The following is a 19,750-nucleotide window of genomic DNA, read 5'->3' on the forward strand; positions in this document are numbered from 1 at the left end:
TTTAGCGCCCTACTGCCGAAAATAGAGGGTTTTGTGTCACTTTAGGGGAATAACTGATGAAATACACTTCACATGAAAGAAAAAGGTTTAATTAAAATCAAATGTTATTGGTCACATACGCATGGTTAGCAGATGTTAATGCGTGTGTAGCAAAATTTGTGCTTCTAGTTCCGACATTACAGTAATATCTAACAATTCCACAACAACTACCTAATACACACAAATTTCAGTAAAGGAATAAGAAAATATACATATAAATATATGGACCGAGCAGCATAGGCAAGATGCAATAGATGGTATAGAATACAGTATATACATTTGAGATGAGTAATGCAAGATATGTAAACATTATTAAAGTGACTAGTGATCCATTTATTAAAGTGGCCAATGATTTGGAGTCTATGTAGGCAGCAGCCTCTCTGTGTCAGTGATGGCTGTTTAACAGTCTGATGGCCTTAAGATTGAAGCTGTTTGTCAGTCTCTCGGTCCCAGCTTTATGCACCTGTACTGACCTCGCCTTCTGGATGATAACGGGGTGAACAGGCAGTGGCTCGGGTGGTTGTTGTCCTTGATGATCTTTTTGGCCTTCCTGTGACATCGGGTGTGGTAGGTGACCTGGAGGGCAGGTAGTTTGTCCCCGGTGATGCGTTGTGCAGACCGCACCACCCTCTGAGAGTCGGGAAGCAAATTCAGGGAGTGAGTGTTTTAATAAATGAGACAATAAACACGTAACACAAACAACACACCGACATGAAAACAGAGTCAATAACACCTGAGGAAAGAACCAAGGAGAGTGACAGATATAGGGAAGATAATCAAGGAGGTGATGGAGTCCAGGTGAGTGTCATGAGGTGCAGGTGCGCGAGACGATGGTGACAGGTGGGCAGGATAATCAGCAGCCTGATGACCTAGAGGCCGGAGAGGGAGTATACATGACATCCGGAGAGGCTTGCGGCTGTGGGCGGTGCAGTTGTCGTACCAGGCAGTGATACAGCCTGACAGGATGCTCTCAATTGTGCATCTGTAAAAGTTTGGAGGGTTTTAGGTGACAAGACACATTTCTTCAGCCTCCTGAGGCGCTGTTGCGCCTTCTTCACCACACTGTCTGTGTGGGTGGACCATTTCAGTTTGTTTGTGACGTGTACGCTGAGGAACTTAAAACTGTCAACCGCTGTCCCGTCCATGTGGATAGGGGGGTGCTCCCTCTGCTGTTTCCTGAAGTCCACGATCATCTCCTTTGTTTTATTGATGTTGAGTGAGAGGTTGTTTTCCTGAAACCACACTCCGAGTGCCCTCACCTCCTCCCTGTAGGCTGTCTCGTCGTTGTTGGTAATCAAGCCCACTGTTGTGTCATCTGCAAACTTGATGATTGAGTTGGAGGCGTGCATGGCCACACAGTCATGGGTGAACAGGGAGTACGGGAAGGGGCTGAGCAAGCACCCTTGTGGGGCCCCAGTGTTGAGGATCAGCAAAGTGGAGATGTTGTTTCCTACCTTCACCACCTGTGGGCGGCCCGTCAGAAACACCAGGACCCAACTGCACAGGGTGCGGGTTGAGACCCAGGGCCTCAAGCTTAATGATGAGCTTGGTTGGTACTATGGTGTTGAATGCTGAGCTGTAGTCAATGAACATCATTCTTACATAGGTATTCCTCTTGTCCAGATGGGATTTTTATTTTATTTTTATTCAACTAGGCAAGTCAGTTGAGAACAAATTTTTATTTACAATGACAGCCTACCCCGGCCATACCCGGATGACGCTGGACCAATTGTTTGCCACCGTATGGGACTACCAATCACGGCTGGATGTGATGCAGCCTGGATTCAAACCAGGTACTGCAGTGATGCCTCTTGCACTGGGATGCAGTGTCTTAGACCACTGCGCCACTCGGGAGCCCCAAGGGCAAGGCAGTGTGATGGCGATTGCATCATCTGTGGACCTATTTGGGCGGTATGCAAATTGAAGTGACCCTAGGGTGGCAGGTAAGGTGGAGGTGATATGATCCTTGACTAGTCACGCAAAGCACTTCATGTTGACAGAAGTGAGTGCTACTGGTGATTAGTAATTTAGTTCAGTTATCTTTGCCTTCTTGGGTACAATAACAATGTTGGCCATCTTGAATATGTCAGTAAACACACCAGCCAGCTGGTCTGCGCAAGCTCTGAGGACCGGCTAGGGATGCCTTCTGGGCCCGCAGCCTTGCGAGGGTTAACACGTTTAAACTTCGGCCACCCGAGAAGGTGAGGCCGCAGACCTTGGTAGCGGGCTGTGTCATTGGCACTGTATTATCCTCAAAGCGGGCAAAGAAGGTGTTTAGTTTGTCTGTTATTGATTGTGAGCCCGGTGGAGGACATAGGAAATGTGATACTTGTTATCCTCAGCCATAGTAAAAATCAGACAGACAAGCTTGCAGAGCTGTCTAATGGGAGTTTGAATCGAAGCATCCTGGGCGTTGTAGAGGAGAAACGTCAGAGGCCTACTCATCGTCGACATCTCTAATGCATAGATACTGGGGCATGTCAGAATTCCCTATAACATAAGGGTTTATTATATAATAGTGCACTGTGTAACACTGGTGTTACAGTCGAATAGCAGCATAATAGTTGCACTTGTTAATATTTTATCAATTTGCCCGAGGCTTTTTAAATAGTCATGCGAACAACATACAGTGACGGTGAAATCCATTATCATTATTTTACATAAACGCGCCATTATGCTACATCCCCCAGTCTAAATGACAACTTCCTTCCTTCGGCGGCAATCCCTCCTCCAATTGATGGACTGACACATGTATCTGCGCGGTGTTAGCTGTTGCTGGAGTTAACATGTTTTGGTGATTGATAAAGATTCCAGAGTGTAGTGCGCGAAAGATGCCTTTCCGAAAATTCACATGGAAGAAATAAAGAGATGATGGCATCAACAGTTGCTTAGCGCCTACTTGCCTGAACTGCCACGGGTATGGAGTCAGATCGTACCAACCCTTGTCGGAGTTTCTGGTTTCGGACACCGAGTACTCTCCGAAACATTTCGAGGAAATAACAATTGTGTTATTCAAGAGATAGTGGACATTTACCAAACTCGATTCAAAGTAACCCTTTGCATCGCTGTAATTCATCATGTCTGATCAGAATTACTATTGGACCGTTTTGCCCAGCTACAAAACAAGTTTTGTGACTGGGGCCATGATGAAAAGATCAAAAAGGTAACCTGATTTTCTTCTATCAGCCGACTTGTCGAACTATTTTAATCAGTGATCATGCAAGTCTCTTATGGATTAGCCCTTGCAGCCTATTGCATTTAGCATTTTGGTTGTCTGAGTCAAAGCCCAAGACCACAGCGACAACTATTCAGGAAAATGACGTCACATTTAATGGCTATAAGGCTATGCTTTTTTTGTTTAAGATTTTCTTCAATAACAGCGTACCTTTTCATTCACAACAATGGCACAAATTGGCCTTTGTTTTCATGTTGATGTTCAGTCTGGTTTTGTGTTGTGATTTCTCCACTCTACTACAATGTGTCGGATTACATCCGCCCTAGTTTTGTTTCCGATAGCCTACAATGGCCACGTTTCTCTATGCCGTTATTGTTGCCTATAATGTTTTGACTTACAGAATATAGGGAGGGACACAGTGTTGTTCCTGCCGAAGGCTCACAACTTGTTCGTTACAGTCTAGGCTATAGTCTAGCAAAAGTATATAAGTAAAACTAATTTATTCACATGAATATTAGTTAAATTAACTTTATAGAAAAATCTGTGTAAACGTTGAATATTTCTTGGGTCTCTAAATTCCCCTAAACATTTTTCATCCTTGTGAAATCACAAAGAAAATCTATTTCACTACAGTAGCATACATTGGCAAGCCAGTCAATATACACTGAGTACACAAAACATTAGGAACATCTTTCTCGTATTGAGTTGCACCATTTGCCCTCAAAACAGCCTCAATTTGTCGGGGCATGGACTCCACAAGGTGTCGAAAGCGTTCCACAGGGATGCTGGCCCATGTTGACTCCAATGACTCCCACAGTTGTCAAGTTAGCTGTATGTCCTTTGGGTGGTGGACTACTCTTGATACACACGTTGAAGTTCTTGACACTCTCAAACCAGTACTATGATACTCCTGTTCAAAGGCACTTTAATCTTTTGTTTTACACATTCACCCTCTGAATGGCACACATACACAATCCATGTCTCAAGGTGTAAAAATCCTTATTTTAACCTGTCTCCTCCCCTTCATCTACACTGAATGAAGTGGATTTAACAGGTGACAGCAATAAAGAATCATAGCTTTCACCTGGATTCACCTGGTCACTATGTGATCAGTGTTTCCCAAACTCGGTCCTCTGGACCCCAAAGTCCAACGCAGCTCATTCACATCATTAAAGATTGATAGTTAGTTGTTTATTTGAATCAGCTGTGTAGTGCTAGGGCAAAAACCAAAACGTTCCCCCCTTGGGGTCCCGAGAACCGAGTTTGGGAAGCAGTTCTGAATGTTTTGTGTACTCCATATATGTGGCGTACAAGTCTGCCCATAGCCTACTACAGTTCTTTTAGAATCCTGGTGGATGTGGAAGATCTCATGGTGCATCTGACAGCTAACACCGGCTGTGTCAACCGCCAAGCATTCACCACAATCTCTGCCGGTCTACTATTTGCACTTAGCTTCCTAAAGCATGGTACTGTGCAAGTCCCTGCAAAGTCCCTACAAGCAATACAGCTTGTTGTTTGACCGAGATATAAATACTTTCTATTGCCTCAGTGTTTTGCTTATGATTTTGATTTAATCTTGGAAGGTTGTTTTTGCAAATGAAAATTGGTTGTGAAACAATTGACATGGACAGATCAAAGTTTGATAAATGTATATATGAATTAAATTCATTTTATTACAAGGGGATCTTTTGTATTCTCAGTTGAGTTTTGCTATTAAACAAACATCTCTCCCAGTTAATGCCTTTGGTTTGAGGCGCATGAATCTCATCTCCATGCCGACCCAGAAATGTCAGGCTCAGTTGTCATCTGAGCTTCTCAATTACTTTAGGTCACTGCCAACGAGATGGCATTGATATTACAGTGGCCCTGTGGCAGCGCAACGTCAACAATGGGGCTGGGGATCAGTCATATACGAAACAAACAAACTGAAAATGAGTTCCTTCCATTCTGTAAATCTACCCGTGGACATGGAGCCAGGTGGGGACACTCCCTGCAAGCACCGTAGCCCTCCAATAACAGACGGCGTTCTTATCAATGGACTGCTAAGCTGACTAATTTGTGTTTAACAAAGTTGTCCAATTTAACCAAATTAGATGGTAATTAAATTTCTACTGCCTACTGTGTGAGGTAGGGCTACAAGCCAAAAACAAGAGGTCCAAATCGTTTTCCAATACATTTTAATTAGAAATGAATTACTTTTTTCAGTACTTGGTGGTGAAATGTACATAGTGTATCATACAGGCTAAATAATCAGAACACCTGCATGTTACAACCAAGCCCCAATATCACAACTCGGCTTACATTCCACTACTCTAATGTATCACACAAAACAATTCTCTGCCTTTTCCACACAGTTGCCGTAACAACAAGAGAAGGAGTCTGGCAGTCGGGACCCCCTCGCCCACGCTTTCGCGACCACTCTCACCTCTCCCCCTCGCCACAGGTAGGTGTTGTTGTCAGCCGTCTCTGCACTGCACTCAGCATGCGATAGAGTGCAGACCAATCAGTATGTTGTAAAAACATAGCAGACCAATCAGTATGTGATTAAATGTATAGCAGGCCAATCAGCATGTGGCATTAAAGAGACAGCAGACCAATCAGACCTTTCCAGTGCAGTATACCAACTAACCACATGATGCTAAACTGTGTGTTCAGAGTTCTCAGGCAAATTAAAATGAAGCAGCTGAGCTGGCCAAGCTCAAATCGCTCTTTGGCTTCTGTTTTGAAGCTAAAGTTTCCAAAGAAGCTTATGTACATATTGCTTTAGCTTTTGTATCACTTCAGGGGAAGAACTGATGAAATACATTTCACATGAAAGAAATACAGTTTTCATTCATGGTTATTGATTGTGAGCCCAGTGAAGGACTTAGGAAATGTGATACTTGCTATCCTCAGCCATAGTAAAAAGCAGACCGACACGCTTAACTTCATCATAACAAATCAGGTTGTCCAGACAGTTTATACATGTTTAATGCTATGGACAGAATTGAGAGTTATCAAGTGAGCGTGCGTTCGGCCTATCACAAAACCCTGTCCTTTCCAGACCCCTTGGTTGTAAATACGCGTTGAGTTTATTGAATTCAGTTCCACCAGAGACTGATTGCTTTGGATTTAGGGTTAGGGTTAGGGTAGCTTTGGATTTAGGGTTAGGGTAGCTTTGGATTTAGGGTTAGGGTTAGGGTAGCTTTGGATTTAGGGTTAGGGTTAGGGTAGCTTTGGATTTAGGGTTAGGGTTAGGGTAGCTTTGTATTTAGGGTTAGGGTTAGGGTAGCTTTGGATTTAGGGTTAGGGTAGCTTTGGATTTAGGGTTAGGGTAGCTTTGGATTTAGGGTTAGGGTTAGGGTAGCTTTGGATTTAGGGCAGCTTGTCCTTTAGTTGTGCGTCATCAGCTCCCAAGAATGACAGCTGACTGCAGTTATAACAACATGGCCTATTTCTTCATTAATAAAACATGTTCCAGTGATAAAACACCAACAGAGCCTAATTGTTGTGTTTCAGCTGGAAGTAGTCCCCAAGAAAGCCCCCGAAATGTCTCCGCTAGTGCCTCCGCCAACTTCCAGTTTGCACGCAGGTAAGGAAAAGTCCAATCCTCCTTTCAATTATTTAAGTTTAGTAGAAGGAATTCACGTTTTAATTTGGTTGTATTATTGAAGGAGTCCTACTAATAAAAGCAGGTATGCAATTCATCTCAGAATTCATCTCAGAACTGTCAAAAGGCACCTTCACTTTAGCACACAATAGGTAGCCAAAAGATCTAGTTCACAAAAAGGATAACCCCCCCAGAAATGCATAGAAAAGGGATGGTACTGTAGGTAACCTTCGTCGCTCTTCCATGACAACGGCAATGCATCAAATACCTCTATTAGAAATGAGGACGGTGCTTTAGAGTGAAACCAGCCGAATGGCTCTAGGGCCACTCATGGGACATAGGACTTGGCATTTGTCAGCGCAATTAAAGGGAGAGTCGGTGTGCAGTACGCACACTCATTACTCTGGGCTGCCGGGATGATGCGATACAGACGGCCTTATCCTGAGCCTATCACACGTCACATATACTGTGAGCCAGCCCACTAGTGAGCTACAAGCATCAGTGTTAAACAGTTGCAACCCAGTCAGGCTCGAGGACAGTGAGGCAATGCCTTTTATGGTACAGGAGTAAGTGTACCACACCATACGCTATAGAGATAAGTGGGGGAAATCACATGAAACATTCTGGCCATGCACACGGTTGCATCAGCTTACATGACACAGCTACATTTACTGAGGGTTCGGGGATGCCAAAGTGGACATAGATGCTATGGGTCTGAATATATATGTAAATAAAGTATTTTTGATTTTTTTTGTAATACATTTGCTTACATTTCTAAGAACCTGTTTTTGCTTTGTCATTATGGAAATTGTGTGTAGATGGATGGAGGGGGGGAAAAAACAATATAATCAATTTTAGAATAAGGCTGTAACGTAACAATATGTGGAAAAAGTCAAGGGGTCTGAATACTTTCCGAATGCACTGTAGATGTTATGGCTGCAGTGTGTAAGGTGTTGTGCTTAGATAGTTGTTGGTACTCAGACTGCAGTCCTCTGTGTGCAATTATTTGGTCATGTAAACAATCCCATGTGGCGACGTGCTTGAAATACTGACACACAATCAAAGCTGTTATAAGAACTTTCTTTGTATGGGATATTCCAGGGGTTTGTCTAAATATTTTTCAGATGCTGCAAGAAAGTTTGTTTTGATAAATGTACTTAAGCAATGTGTTCCTGTGTGAAATAAAAAGAGACTTAACTGCACACTACTTCTCAAATAATTTTTCTGGCTCATCCGGAACCTGCTGCACATCGGTGTTGAATGAGTATGAGCATACCAAAACAGCCTCCCTTTCTCTTCCTCTTCAGCTGTATAAGAACTTGGATATGAAATACTATTATTCATAATAATATATCTGGGATATGAAGCCAAAGAGACATCCTATATCACTTGACTAATCCTTGCTCTGATACGTGCAGAAACCCCACTCTTATTAAGTCAGACCTGATTTGTCAGCCATAAGCTGGTTTTTCAGGGCTCTAACCTGACACATGAGGAATATTGTGGCCCCCCAAAAAATGTATTCAGCCTTTATCTAAGCAGGGCGTCATGCTGAGACCACGGTCTCTTTCGCAGACGAGTCCTTCATGAACACGTCAATAAACAACAATTAAATTATACATATACAGTACCAGTCAAAAGTTTGGACACCTACTCATTCCAGGGTTTTTCTTTATTTTTACTATTTTCTACATTGTAGAATAATAGTGGAGACATCAAAACTATGAAATAACACATATGGAATCATGTAGTAACCAAAAAAGTGTTAAACAAATAAAAATATATTTAGATTTTAGATTCTTCAAAGTAGCCACCCTTTGCCTTGATGACAGCTTTGCACACTCTTGGAAGATTTACCTAACTCAGCGGAGATTGAATGGGTCTGGGTCTGGTCATTTATATGTCTGAAGGTTAACAATTAAGTAAGGCATGGCGGAAGTTTATGCAAGAGGGCTTTATAGACAAAAAGAGCGTAATGCATGATCTACGAGACTTCAAGAATGACCAGCCTACTTTGTACTTTGATACAAAATGCAATGATTGGTACTGAACCTTTTGCGCTATGATAAACTGCATCCAATGGCTTCAATACAGTGGCAGCTGCATTCATATAGACAATGACTGAATTATTTGTTTTCTGCTACAAAAGTGGTTGAGCTGAAGGGTGGTGAAATGTGTGTGTGTGTGTGTGTGTGTGAGAAATGACTCATTAAGCAGGTACCATTGGGTTCATGGCATCTTGTCAGGTGTTCAGCACATTGACGCCAGGTCGTGAGCTTCTGACAGCGTCACTGTGTCAATGAATGTGTTTGTGTCCTAATTTTTCCTTTCCCTCTTTCTTTCTCTCTGGCTCTTTCTCATAATCTGATAAACCAGCCACCTGGCCCGCACTGAAAGGTAGGAAAACATTTGATCATTTTTTCCTGTTTTTAAATTATACCTCCTTTAATTATATTAAACAGCCTTTGGTAGTGGTTCATGATTAAATCTTGAGGATATGTATGAAATTTAAAAGATCATTGTTTCCTGGTTCTTCCAGAGCGGATGGGCGAAGATGGTCTGTTGCCTCCGTACCCTCGTCCGGCTATGGAACCAACCCCCCCAGCTCTTCAGTGTCAGTAAGTCGTCCCTCTCTTCCTCATTAAATATGTAATCCCTTCTTCCCCAAAGACCAACAAGGGAGGGTTTGGCATTGTCGTCAATACTCAATATAACTAACAATTAAATGTTTGAGCAACACCATCTTGTACAGTAAACCCATAGGAAATGTAGCTGTTTAAGTTCTGTATTTAAGGTTGCTAACAGGAAGTCCAGGTAAGACATTATATCTAGATTTTTTTCAAACTTATGCGCGATTCACAATATATACAGTACGTTTTGTTGTACAATTAAAATATACTGCATTTCAAACAGTTAGCAATAATCTAATGAGTTAAGAGCTTGTGAAATTATACCTAGGCTAAATATAAGCTTTCCACAATTATAAGACCCACACATTTTATCAAAATAGTTTAACCTGTGTTTTTGTAATAATCACTGATCTGGCTTTCAAGGCCTTCTATGAAAATGGCCTTTTTGTTACAAATGTAATCAAATGTTATTGGTCGCATACACATATTTAGCAGATGTTATTGTGTGTCCCTAGCTCCAACAGTGCAGTACAATCTAACACATCTATAAGTAAAAGAATGTAATTAAGAAATATAGAAATATTAGGACGAGCAATGTCTGACCAGAGTGTAAATATATATAGTGTATTAATGTGATGGGATGTATAGATATTATAGGACAAAATCTGGATAGAATATGTAGTATATCTGAAGAATAGTAGGATAAAATAGTACAGCAATAGTTGAATAGCATGGCATTGACTAGAATACAGTATATGCAATGCCTTCGGAAAGTATTGACCCCCTGACTTTTTCGTTACAGCCTTATTCTAAAATGGATTAAAAAAAAAGAAAAAAAAGAATCCTCAGCAATCTACACACAATACCCTATAATGACAAAGCCGAAAACAGGTTTAGACATTCTTACAAATTTATTACAAATATCAAACAAAAATACCTAATTCACATAAGTATTCAGCCCCTTTGCTATGAGACTCGGAATTGAGGTCAGGTGCATCCTGTTTCCAATGATCATCCTTGAGCTGGTTCTACAACTTGATTGGAGTCCACCTGTGGTAAATTCAATTGATTGGACATGATTTGGAAAGGCACACCCCTGTCTATATAAGGTCCCACAGTTGACAGTGTATGTCAGAGCAAAAACCAAGCCATGAGGTCGAAGGAATTGTCCATAGAGCTCCGAGGCAGGATTGTGTCAAGGCACAGATCAGGGGAAGGGTACCAAAAACTGTCTGCAGTATTGAAAGTTCCCAAGAACACAGTGACCTCCATCTATTTTCATTTTTAATTGTATTTTTTGTACTTTTTAACCACTTTCTCCCCAATTTCATGATATCCAATTGCCCCATCGCTGTAACTCCCGTGCGGATTCGGAGAGGCAAAGGTCGAGAGCCATGCATCCTTCGAAACACGACCCCGCCAAGACGCACTGCTTCTTGACACATTGCTCGCTTAACCCAGAAGCCAGTCGCACCATGGAGGAAACACCTCACAGCTGGCGACCGAAGCTAGCGTGCATGCGCCCGGCAGCCACAAAGAGTTGCTCCAGGACGACACTGGGCAAATTGTGAGCTGTCTCATGGGTCTCCCGGTTACGGCCGGGTGCGACACAGCCCGGGATCAAACCCGGATCTGTAGTGACGTCACTAGCACTGATCAGTGCGGCACTCGGGAGCTGGCTGCCTGGCCAAACTGAGCCATCGGGGGAGAAGGGCTTGGTCAGAGAAGTGACCAAGAACCTGATGGTCATTCTGACAGAGATCTAGAGTTCCTTTCCAGAGATGGGAGAACCTTCCAGAAGGACAACCATCTCTGCAGCACTCCACCAATCAGGCCTTTATGGTAGAGTTGCTAGACGGAAGCCACTCCTGACGTAAAAGGCACATGACAGGCCGCTTGGAGTTTGCCAAAAGGCACCTAATGACTTGCAGACCATGAGAAACAAGATTCTCTGGTCTGAAGGAACCAAGCTTGAACTTTTTGGCCTGAATGCCAAGTGTCACGTCTGGAGGAAACCTAGCACCATTCCTACGGTGAAGAATGGTGGTGGCAGCATCATGCTGTGGGGATGGTTTTCAACAGCAGGGACTGGGAGACTAGTCAGGATCGAGGCAAAGATAAACGGAGAAAGTACAGAGAGATCCTTGATAAAAACCTGCTCAGGACCTCCGACTGAGGCGAAGGTTCACCTTCCAACAGGAAGGTGACCCTAAGCACACTGCCAAGACAACGCAGGAGTGGCTTCGGGATAAGTCTCTGAATGTCCTTGAGTGGCCCAGCCAGAGCCTGGACTTGAACCCGATCTAACATCTCTGGAGAGATATAAAAATAGCTGTGCAGCAACGCTCCCCATTCAATCTGACAGAGCTTGAGAGGATGTGCAGAGAAGAATGGGAGAAACTCCCCATATATACAAGTGTGCCAAGCTTGTAGTACCAAGAAGACTCGATGCTGTAATTGCTGCCAAAGGTACTTCAACAAAGTACTGAGTAAAGGGTCTGAATACTTATGTAAATGTAATATTTCATTTTTTTTTTTTTAAATGAGCAAAGATTTCTTAACCTGTTTTTGCTTTGTCAGTATGGGTATTGTGTGTACATCGATGAGAAAAATATAATTTAATACATTTTACAATGAGGCTGTAACGTACTAAAATGTGGAAAAAGTCAAGGCGTCTTAATACTTTCCAAAGGTACTGTACATATGAAATGTAACAACAGTATGTAAACATTAGGAAAGTTACCAGTGTTACATGTCAGTGGCGGTTGGTGGCGTTTAAGATGAGGGAGAATTATTACATTTTAATGTGCATGGCCTTATTTCTATTACAGCATATTGGATGACTTTATTTCATATTCCATTCACCCAGTTCAATGTAACATCGATCGGTTTAGGCTACTACATGATACTCTAATTTTCCCTATACCCATCATGAGGTTGCTACAACCTAGCCTATGAACGTAGGTACACAGGTCGAGAGAATTGAGTAATCAAGGTGACCAACAATGACACATTCAATACTGCCTTAAACACTTTTGCCTGCATCTACCTGATCTAGGGTGCAATCATTAGTCCAACAGTTGCAAATGTGAGTTTCTATTGGACAAATTCAGGTATGTTTATCTCAGTTTCGTTCCGTTTAAGAAACGTTTTTCAACAGAATCGCCAGAATGAATACATCCCTGATCACACGCAAACAATTCACTTTCATAGCAGCCACATAAAAACCACATGATCACTTTGCTCGTTGTATATGTAATTCCTTTTCGCAACTGTCTACGTGCTCTCCTCCTCTCACCTTTTCCCTTTTGCTTGTGGACTTCAGTGCACAACACATCAGCTGTCTGTGACCAGGCCAAACCATATCATGACCAACCGCTACACACAGCCTACATCGTTGTCACGTCATAGTCAACTAGAACTACGAGAACTAACATGTTAGTAAATCCGCTACGATTATGCAGTAGATTGTAGTAAGAAAGCAGTTTAGCAGTTACACCGGTGGGCCCCGATGGCAATAAATTAATAAAATCAAAAGCTTACCTTGACTTGGAAGAGTTCCAGTGTTGTGTTGGATAGTCGTAGCCAGCTAGCTAACATAACATCCCTCTGTTTGAGCAGGGTGTTTGAATAGGCTAAACTAGCTAGCTGCATTTGGTTAGTGATTATTGTCTTATTTCACTGTAGAGCCTCTAGCCCTGCTCAATATGCCTTAGCTAACCCTTCAGTTCCACCTCCCACACATGCGGTGACATCACCTGGTTTAAAAGATGTCTCTAGACACAATATCTCTCTCATCGTCACTCTATGCCTAGGTTTACCTCCACTGTATCCACATCCTACCATACCTTTGTCTGGACATTATGCCTTGAATATATTCTATTGCGCCCAGAAACCTGCTCCTTTTACGCTCTGTTCCGAACGTACTAGACAACCAGTTCTCATAGCCTTTAGCCGTACCCTTATCCTACTCCTCCTCTGGTGATGTAGAGGTTAATCCAGGCCCAGCAGTGCCTAACTCCACTCCCGTTCCCCAGGCGCTCTCATTTGTTGACTTCTGTAACCGTAAAAGCCTTGGTTTCATGCATGTTAACATTAGAAGCCTCCTCCCCAAGTTTGTTTTATTCAGTGCCTTAGCACACTCTGCCAACCCGGATGTCCTAGCCGTGTCTGAATCCTGGCTTAGGAAGACCACCAAAAACTCTGCAATTTCCATCCCTATCTGTAACATTTCCCGACAAGATAGCCACTCCGCCCCCTTTGGCAGTTCTATCTATCAGCCTGCAGAGTGTCATACTATCCAGGTCTGTGCCCAAACAATTCAAGCTTCTACTTCTAAAAATCCACCTTTCCAGAAACAAGTCTCTCACTGTTGCCGCTTGCTATAGACCACCCTCTGCCCCCAGCTGTGCCCTGGATACCATATGTGAATGAATTGCCCCCCATCTATCTTCAGAGCTCGCACTGCTAGGTGACCTAAACTGGGACATGCTTAACACTCCGGCCATCCTACAATCTAAGCTTGATGCCCTCAATCTCACACAAATTATCAATGAACCTACCAGGTACAACCCCAAATCTGTAAACACGGGCACCCTCATAGATATCACCCTAAAAAACTTGCCCTCCAAATACACCTCTGCTGTCTTCAACCAAGATCTCATCGATCACTGCCTCATTGCCTGCATCCGTAATGGGTCTGCGGTCAAACGACCACCCCTCATCACTGTCAAACGCTCCCTAAAACGCTTCAGCGAGCAGGCCTTTCTAATCGAACTGGCCCGGGTATCCTGGAAGGATATTGACCCCATCGCGTCAGTAGAGGATGCCTGGTTATTCTTTAAAAGTGCCTTCCTCACCATCTTAAATAAGCATGCCCCATTCAAAACATTTTGAACCAGGAACAGCTATAGCCCTTGGTTCACTCCAGACCTGACTGCCCTTGACCAGCACAAAAATAACCTGTGGCGTACTGCATTAGCATCAAATAGCCCCCGTGATATGCAACTTTTCAGGGAAGTTAGGAACCAATATACACAAGCAGTTAGGAAAGCAAAGGCTAGCTTTTTCAAACTGAAATTTGCATCCTGTAGCACAAACTCAAAAAAGTTCTGGGACACTGTAGTCCATGGAGAATAAGAGCACCTCCTCCCAGCTGCCCACTGCACTGAGGCTGGGAAACACTCACCACTGATAAATCCACTATAATTGAGAATTTCAATAAGCATTTTTCTACGGCTGGCCATGCTTTCCACCTGGCTACCACTACCCTGGTCAACTGCCCTGCACCCCCCACAGCAACTTGCTCAAGCCTCCCCCATTTCTCCTTCACCCAAATCCAGATAGCTGATGTTCTGAAAGAGCTGCAAAATCTGGACCCCTACAAATCAGCTGGGCTAGACAATCTGGACCCTCTCTTTATAAAATGATCTGCCGAAATTGTTGCAACCCCTATTACTAGCCAACCTCTCTTTCGTATCGTCTGAGATCCCCAAAGATTGGAAAGCTGCCGCGGTCATCCCCCTCTTCAAAGGGGGAGACACTCTAGACCCAAACTGCTACAGACCTATATCTATCCTACCCTGCCTTTCTAAGGTCTTCGAAAGCCAAGTTAACAAACAGATCACCGACCATTTCGAATCCCACCGTACCTTCTCCGCTATGCAATCTGGCTTCCGAGCTGGTCATGGGTGAACCTCAGCCACGCTCATCCAATCCAAAATTAAATCTAGAATCGGCTTCCTATTTCGCAACAAAGCATCCTTCACTCATGCTGCCAAACATACCCTCGTAAAACGGACTATCCTACCGATCCTTGACTTCGGCGATATCATTTACAAAATAGCCTCCAACCCTCTACTCAACAAATTGGATGCAGTCTATCACAGTGCCATCCGTTTTGTCACCAAAGCCCCATATACTACCCACCACTGCGACCTGTATGCTCTCGTTGGCTGGCCCCCTCTTCATACTCATTGCCAAACCCACTGGCTCCAGGTCATCTACAAGTCTTTGCTACGTAAAACCCCGCCTTATCTCAGTTCACTGGTCACCACAGCAGCACCCACCCGCAGCACATGCTCCAGCAGGTATATTTCACTGGTCACCCCCAAAGCCAATTCTACCTTTGGCTGCCTTTCCTTCCAGTTCTCTGCTGCCAATGACTGGAACGAACTGCAAAAATCGCTGAAGCTGGAGAATCATCTCCCTCACTAACTTCAAGCACCAGCTGTCAGAGCAGCTCACAGATCATTGCACATGTACATAGCCCATCTGTAAATAGCCCATCCAACTACCTCATCCCCATACTGTATTTATTTATTTATTTTGTTCCTTTGCACCCCAGTATCTCTACTTGCACATTCATCTTCTGCACATCAATCACTCCTGTGTTTAAATGCTATATCGTAATTACCTTGCCACTATGGCCTATTTTATTGCCTTACCTACCTTATTTTACCTCATTTGCACACACTGTATATATACTTTTTTTCTACTGTATTATTGACTGTATGTTTGTTTATTCCATGTGTAACTCTGTGTTGTTGTATGTGTCAAACTGCTTTGCTTTATCTTGGCCAGGTCGCAGTTGTAAATGAGAAGTTGTTCTCAACTAGCCTACCTGGTTAAATAAAAAATTTCGAGCTAAGTGATAGTTTCGAAAAATACAACAGAATATCGCTAGCTCACTCTTGCTTGTCCTTAATTTTGAAAGAAATTCATTTGTTAACTGTTCTACTCTTGTCTTTCTCTGTCTTCGAGTGAACTACTCACCACATTTTATGCACTCTGGAAGTTCTCCTAATTACCATGAGTCTCCTAGGTTTTGTATTGAAGTCAATGTACCCAGAGGGGGATGGAATCTAAACTCAACAAAAAAGGAAATGTCCCCTTTTCAGGACCCTGTCTTTCAAAGATAATTAGTAAAAATCCAATAACTTCACAGATCTTCATTGTAAAGGGTTTAAACACTGTTTCCCATGCTTGTTCAATGAACCATAAACATTTAAAGAACATGCACCTGTGGAACGGTCGTTAAGACACTAACCGCTTACAGATGGTAGGCAATTAAGGTCACAGTTATGAAATCTTAGGACACTAAAGAGGCCTTTCTACGGACTCTGAAAAACATCAAAAGAAAGATGCCCAGGATCCCTGCTCATCTGCATGAACGTGCCTTAGGCATGCTGCAAGCAGGCATGAGGACTGCAGATGTGGCCAGGGCAATAAATTGCAATGTCCGTACTGTGAGATGCCTAAGACAGCGCTACAGGGAGACAGGATGGACAGCTGATCGTCCTCGCAGTGGCAGACCACGTGTAACAACACCTGCACAGGATCGGTACATCTGAACATCACACGTGTGGAACAGGTACAGGATGGCAACAACAACTGCCCGAGTTACACCAGGAACTTACAATCCCTCCATCAGTGCTCAGACTGTCCGCAATAGGCTGAGAGAGGCTGGACTGAGAGCTTGTAGGCCTGTTGTAAGGCAGGTCCTCAACAGACATCACTAGCAAAAATGTCGCCTATGGGCACAAACCCACCGTCGCTGGACCAGACAGGACTGGCAAAAAGTGCTCTTCACTGACGAGTCGCGGTTTTGTCTCACCAGGGGTGATGGTCGGATTCGCGTTTATCGTCAAAGGAATGAGCACTACACCAAGACCTGTACTATGGAGTGGGATCGATTTGCAGGTGGAAGATCCGTCATGGTCTGGGACGGTGTGTCACAGCATCATCGGACTGAGCTTGTTGTAACGCTGTGCATTACAGGGAAGACATCTTCCTCCCTCATGTGGTACCCTTCCTGCAGGCTCATCCTGACATGACCCTCCAGCATGACAATGCCACCAGCCATACTGCTCGGTCTGTGTGTGATTTCCTGCAAAACAGGAATGTCAGTGTTCTGCCATGGCCAGCAAAGAGCCCGGATCTCAATCCCATTGAGCACGTCTGGGACCTGTTGGATCGGAGGGTGAGGGCTAGGGCCTTTCCCCCCCAGAAATGTCCGGGAACTTGCAGGTGCCTGAGTGGAAGAGTGGGGTAACATCTCACAGCAAGAACTGGCAAATCTGTTCCAGTCCATGAGGAGGAGATGCGCTGCAGTACTTAATGCAGCTGGTGGCCACACCAGATACTGACTTACTTTTGATTTTGACCCCCCCCCCCCCCCCCCTTTGTTCAGGGACACATTATTCAATTTCTGTTAGTCACATGTCTGTGGAACTTGTTCAGTTTGTCTCAGTTGTTGAATCTTATGTTCATACAAATATTTCCACGTTAAGTTTGCTTAAAATAAACTCAGTCGACGGTGAGAGGACGTTTCTTTTTTTGCTGAGTTTAGCTCTCTGGCTACACCATGGTGCTACCCTACAGAGTGCTGTTGAGGTAACTTTAGACCTTCATTGCAAAACAGTGTGTTTTAAGTAATTATTTGGTGACGTGAATAAATTTAGTATAGTTTTATCTAAAAAGGATAACTTTTTTCATGTTTCACTATTTTTATTAAATTCCATAAGGAGGATGGTCCTCCCCTTCCTCCTCTGAGGAGCCTCTGCTGTTCCATGTCTATGTACATAGGGCAGCATTTAAGATGCAGGGTTGAGTAACCGGGTGGTAGCCGGCTAGTGACCGTGACTAAGTTCCGGGGAGGGTACTGGGTGGAGGCTGGCTAGTGATTGCGCCATCGTGCATACATTTATTTTGTCCCCCTAAACCAAATGCGATCACGACACGCAGGTTAAAATATCAAAACAAACTCTGAACCAATGACATTAATTTGGGGACAGGTCGAAAAGCATTAAACATGTATGGCAATTTAGCTAGTTAGCTTGCACTTGCTAGCTAATTTGTCCTGGGATATAAACATTGAGTTGTTATTTTACCTGAAATGCACAAGGACCTCTACTCCGACAATTAATCCACATATAAAACGGCCGATCTGTGTCAGAAATAGGAATGACTTCTATTTTAGCCCTTGGTAACGCAGACGCTCGTTGCCGCGTGTGAGCAGTGTGGGTGCAATAATTGAATAACATGGATTTCTACATTTATTTTGCGACGCTCACGCATGCGATGTGTCCGGTCTGGTCAGCATGTTAGTCGTAACCTGGCTTGTGGGAAGTGACAAAGAGCTCTTATAATAATAATCAATCATTTTGATATTTATCTAACCATCTTACACATAAAACCTTATTTGTTCATTGAAAATTGTGAATAGGGTGTGCTTGAAAGGATGCACATAACTCTGCAATGTTGGGTTGTATTGGAGAGAGTTTCAGTCTTAAATCATTTTCCACACACAGTCGGTGCCTCTATTTAGTTTTAATGCTAGTGAGGGCCGAGAATCCACTCTCGCATAGGTACGTGGTTGCAATGGCCATCAGTGTCTTAACAGCGCGATTTGCCAAGGCAGGATACTCTGAGCGAAGCCCAATCCAGAAATTTGTCAGTGGCTTCTGATTTAAATTACATTTTCACAGAACCGCATGTTGCAATTTCGAAGAGGCTCTCTTGTTCAGATATCTGTAAGTGGACTGGAGGCAGGGCATGAAAGGGATAACGAATCCAGTTGTTTGTGTCATCTGAAAGCACCTGCGTAATTGTGCACCCAACTTCGGTGCTTTGCTATATCACATTTGACATTGTTGGTAAACGTGAGTTCATTTGCACACAAAGTTATACAATGATGGAAAGACCTGTGTGTTGTCATTGTTAATGCAGACAGAGAAGAGCTCCAACTTCTTATTCATAGCTTCAATTTTGTCATGCACATTGAATATAGTTGCGGAGAGTCGCTGTAATCCTAATATTCAGATCATTCAGGCGAGGAAAAAACATCACCCAGATAGGCCAGTCCTATGAGAAACTCATCATCAGTCAAGCGGTCAGACAAGTGGAAATGATGGTCTCTAAATTTAAAAAAATGTGTCAATACTTTGCCCCTTGATAATCAGCGCACTTCTGTATGTTGTAAAAGTGTTACATGGTCGCTACCCATCATATCATTGCATAGTGCAGAAAATACACGAGAGTTCAGGGGCCTTGCTTTAACAAAGTTAACCATTTTCACTGTTGTGTCCAAAATGTCTTTCAAGCTGTCAGGCATTCCCTTGGCAGCAAGAGCCTCTTGACTGCTGCAGTGTACCCAAGTGGCGTCGGGAGCAATTGCTTGCACGTGCGTTACCACTCCACTATGTCTCCCTGTCATGGCTTTTGTGCCATCAGTACAGATACCAACATGAGCACCAGCTACGTTTGGCTACATACGGACCGTTAGTGGAATTCCCGCGAGAGAGTAACGGTTAATGT

At 43.4% G+C, this 19,750-nt stretch overlaps 1 protein-coding gene across 2 annotated transcripts in view; it reads left to right on the forward strand.

Annotated features, from left to right (window-relative positions):
* The window catches only part of LOC139560542 (microtubule-associated serine/threonine-protein kinase 3-like), a 69,294-nt gene that overhangs the window by 14,767 nt on the left and 34,777 nt on the right, over positions 1-19,750 (forward strand). The window contains exons 1-5 of one of the 2 annotated variants that reach the window (XM_071377402.1): positions 2,733-3,202; positions 5,569-5,657; positions 6,713-6,785; positions 9,180-9,200; positions 9,343-9,421. In XM_071377402.1, the coding sequence (XP_071233503.1) occupies positions 3,117-3,202; positions 5,569-5,657; positions 6,713-6,785; positions 9,180-9,200; positions 9,343-9,421 (348 nt within the window). In that variant the 5' untranslated portion in view covers positions 2,733-3,116. Of the gene's footprint in view, positions 1-2,732; positions 3,203-5,568; positions 5,658-6,712; positions 6,786-9,179; positions 9,201-9,342; positions 9,422-19,750 lie in introns of those variants that run through there. The other variant, XM_071377403.1, reaches the window with a different exon arrangement.

Source organism: Salvelinus alpinus, chromosome 30 (assembly GCF_045679555.1).
Source record: "Salvelinus alpinus chromosome 30, SLU_Salpinus.1, whole genome shotgun sequence".
Taxonomy (NCBI): Eukaryota; Metazoa; Chordata; class Actinopteri; order Salmoniformes; family Salmonidae; genus Salvelinus; species Salvelinus alpinus.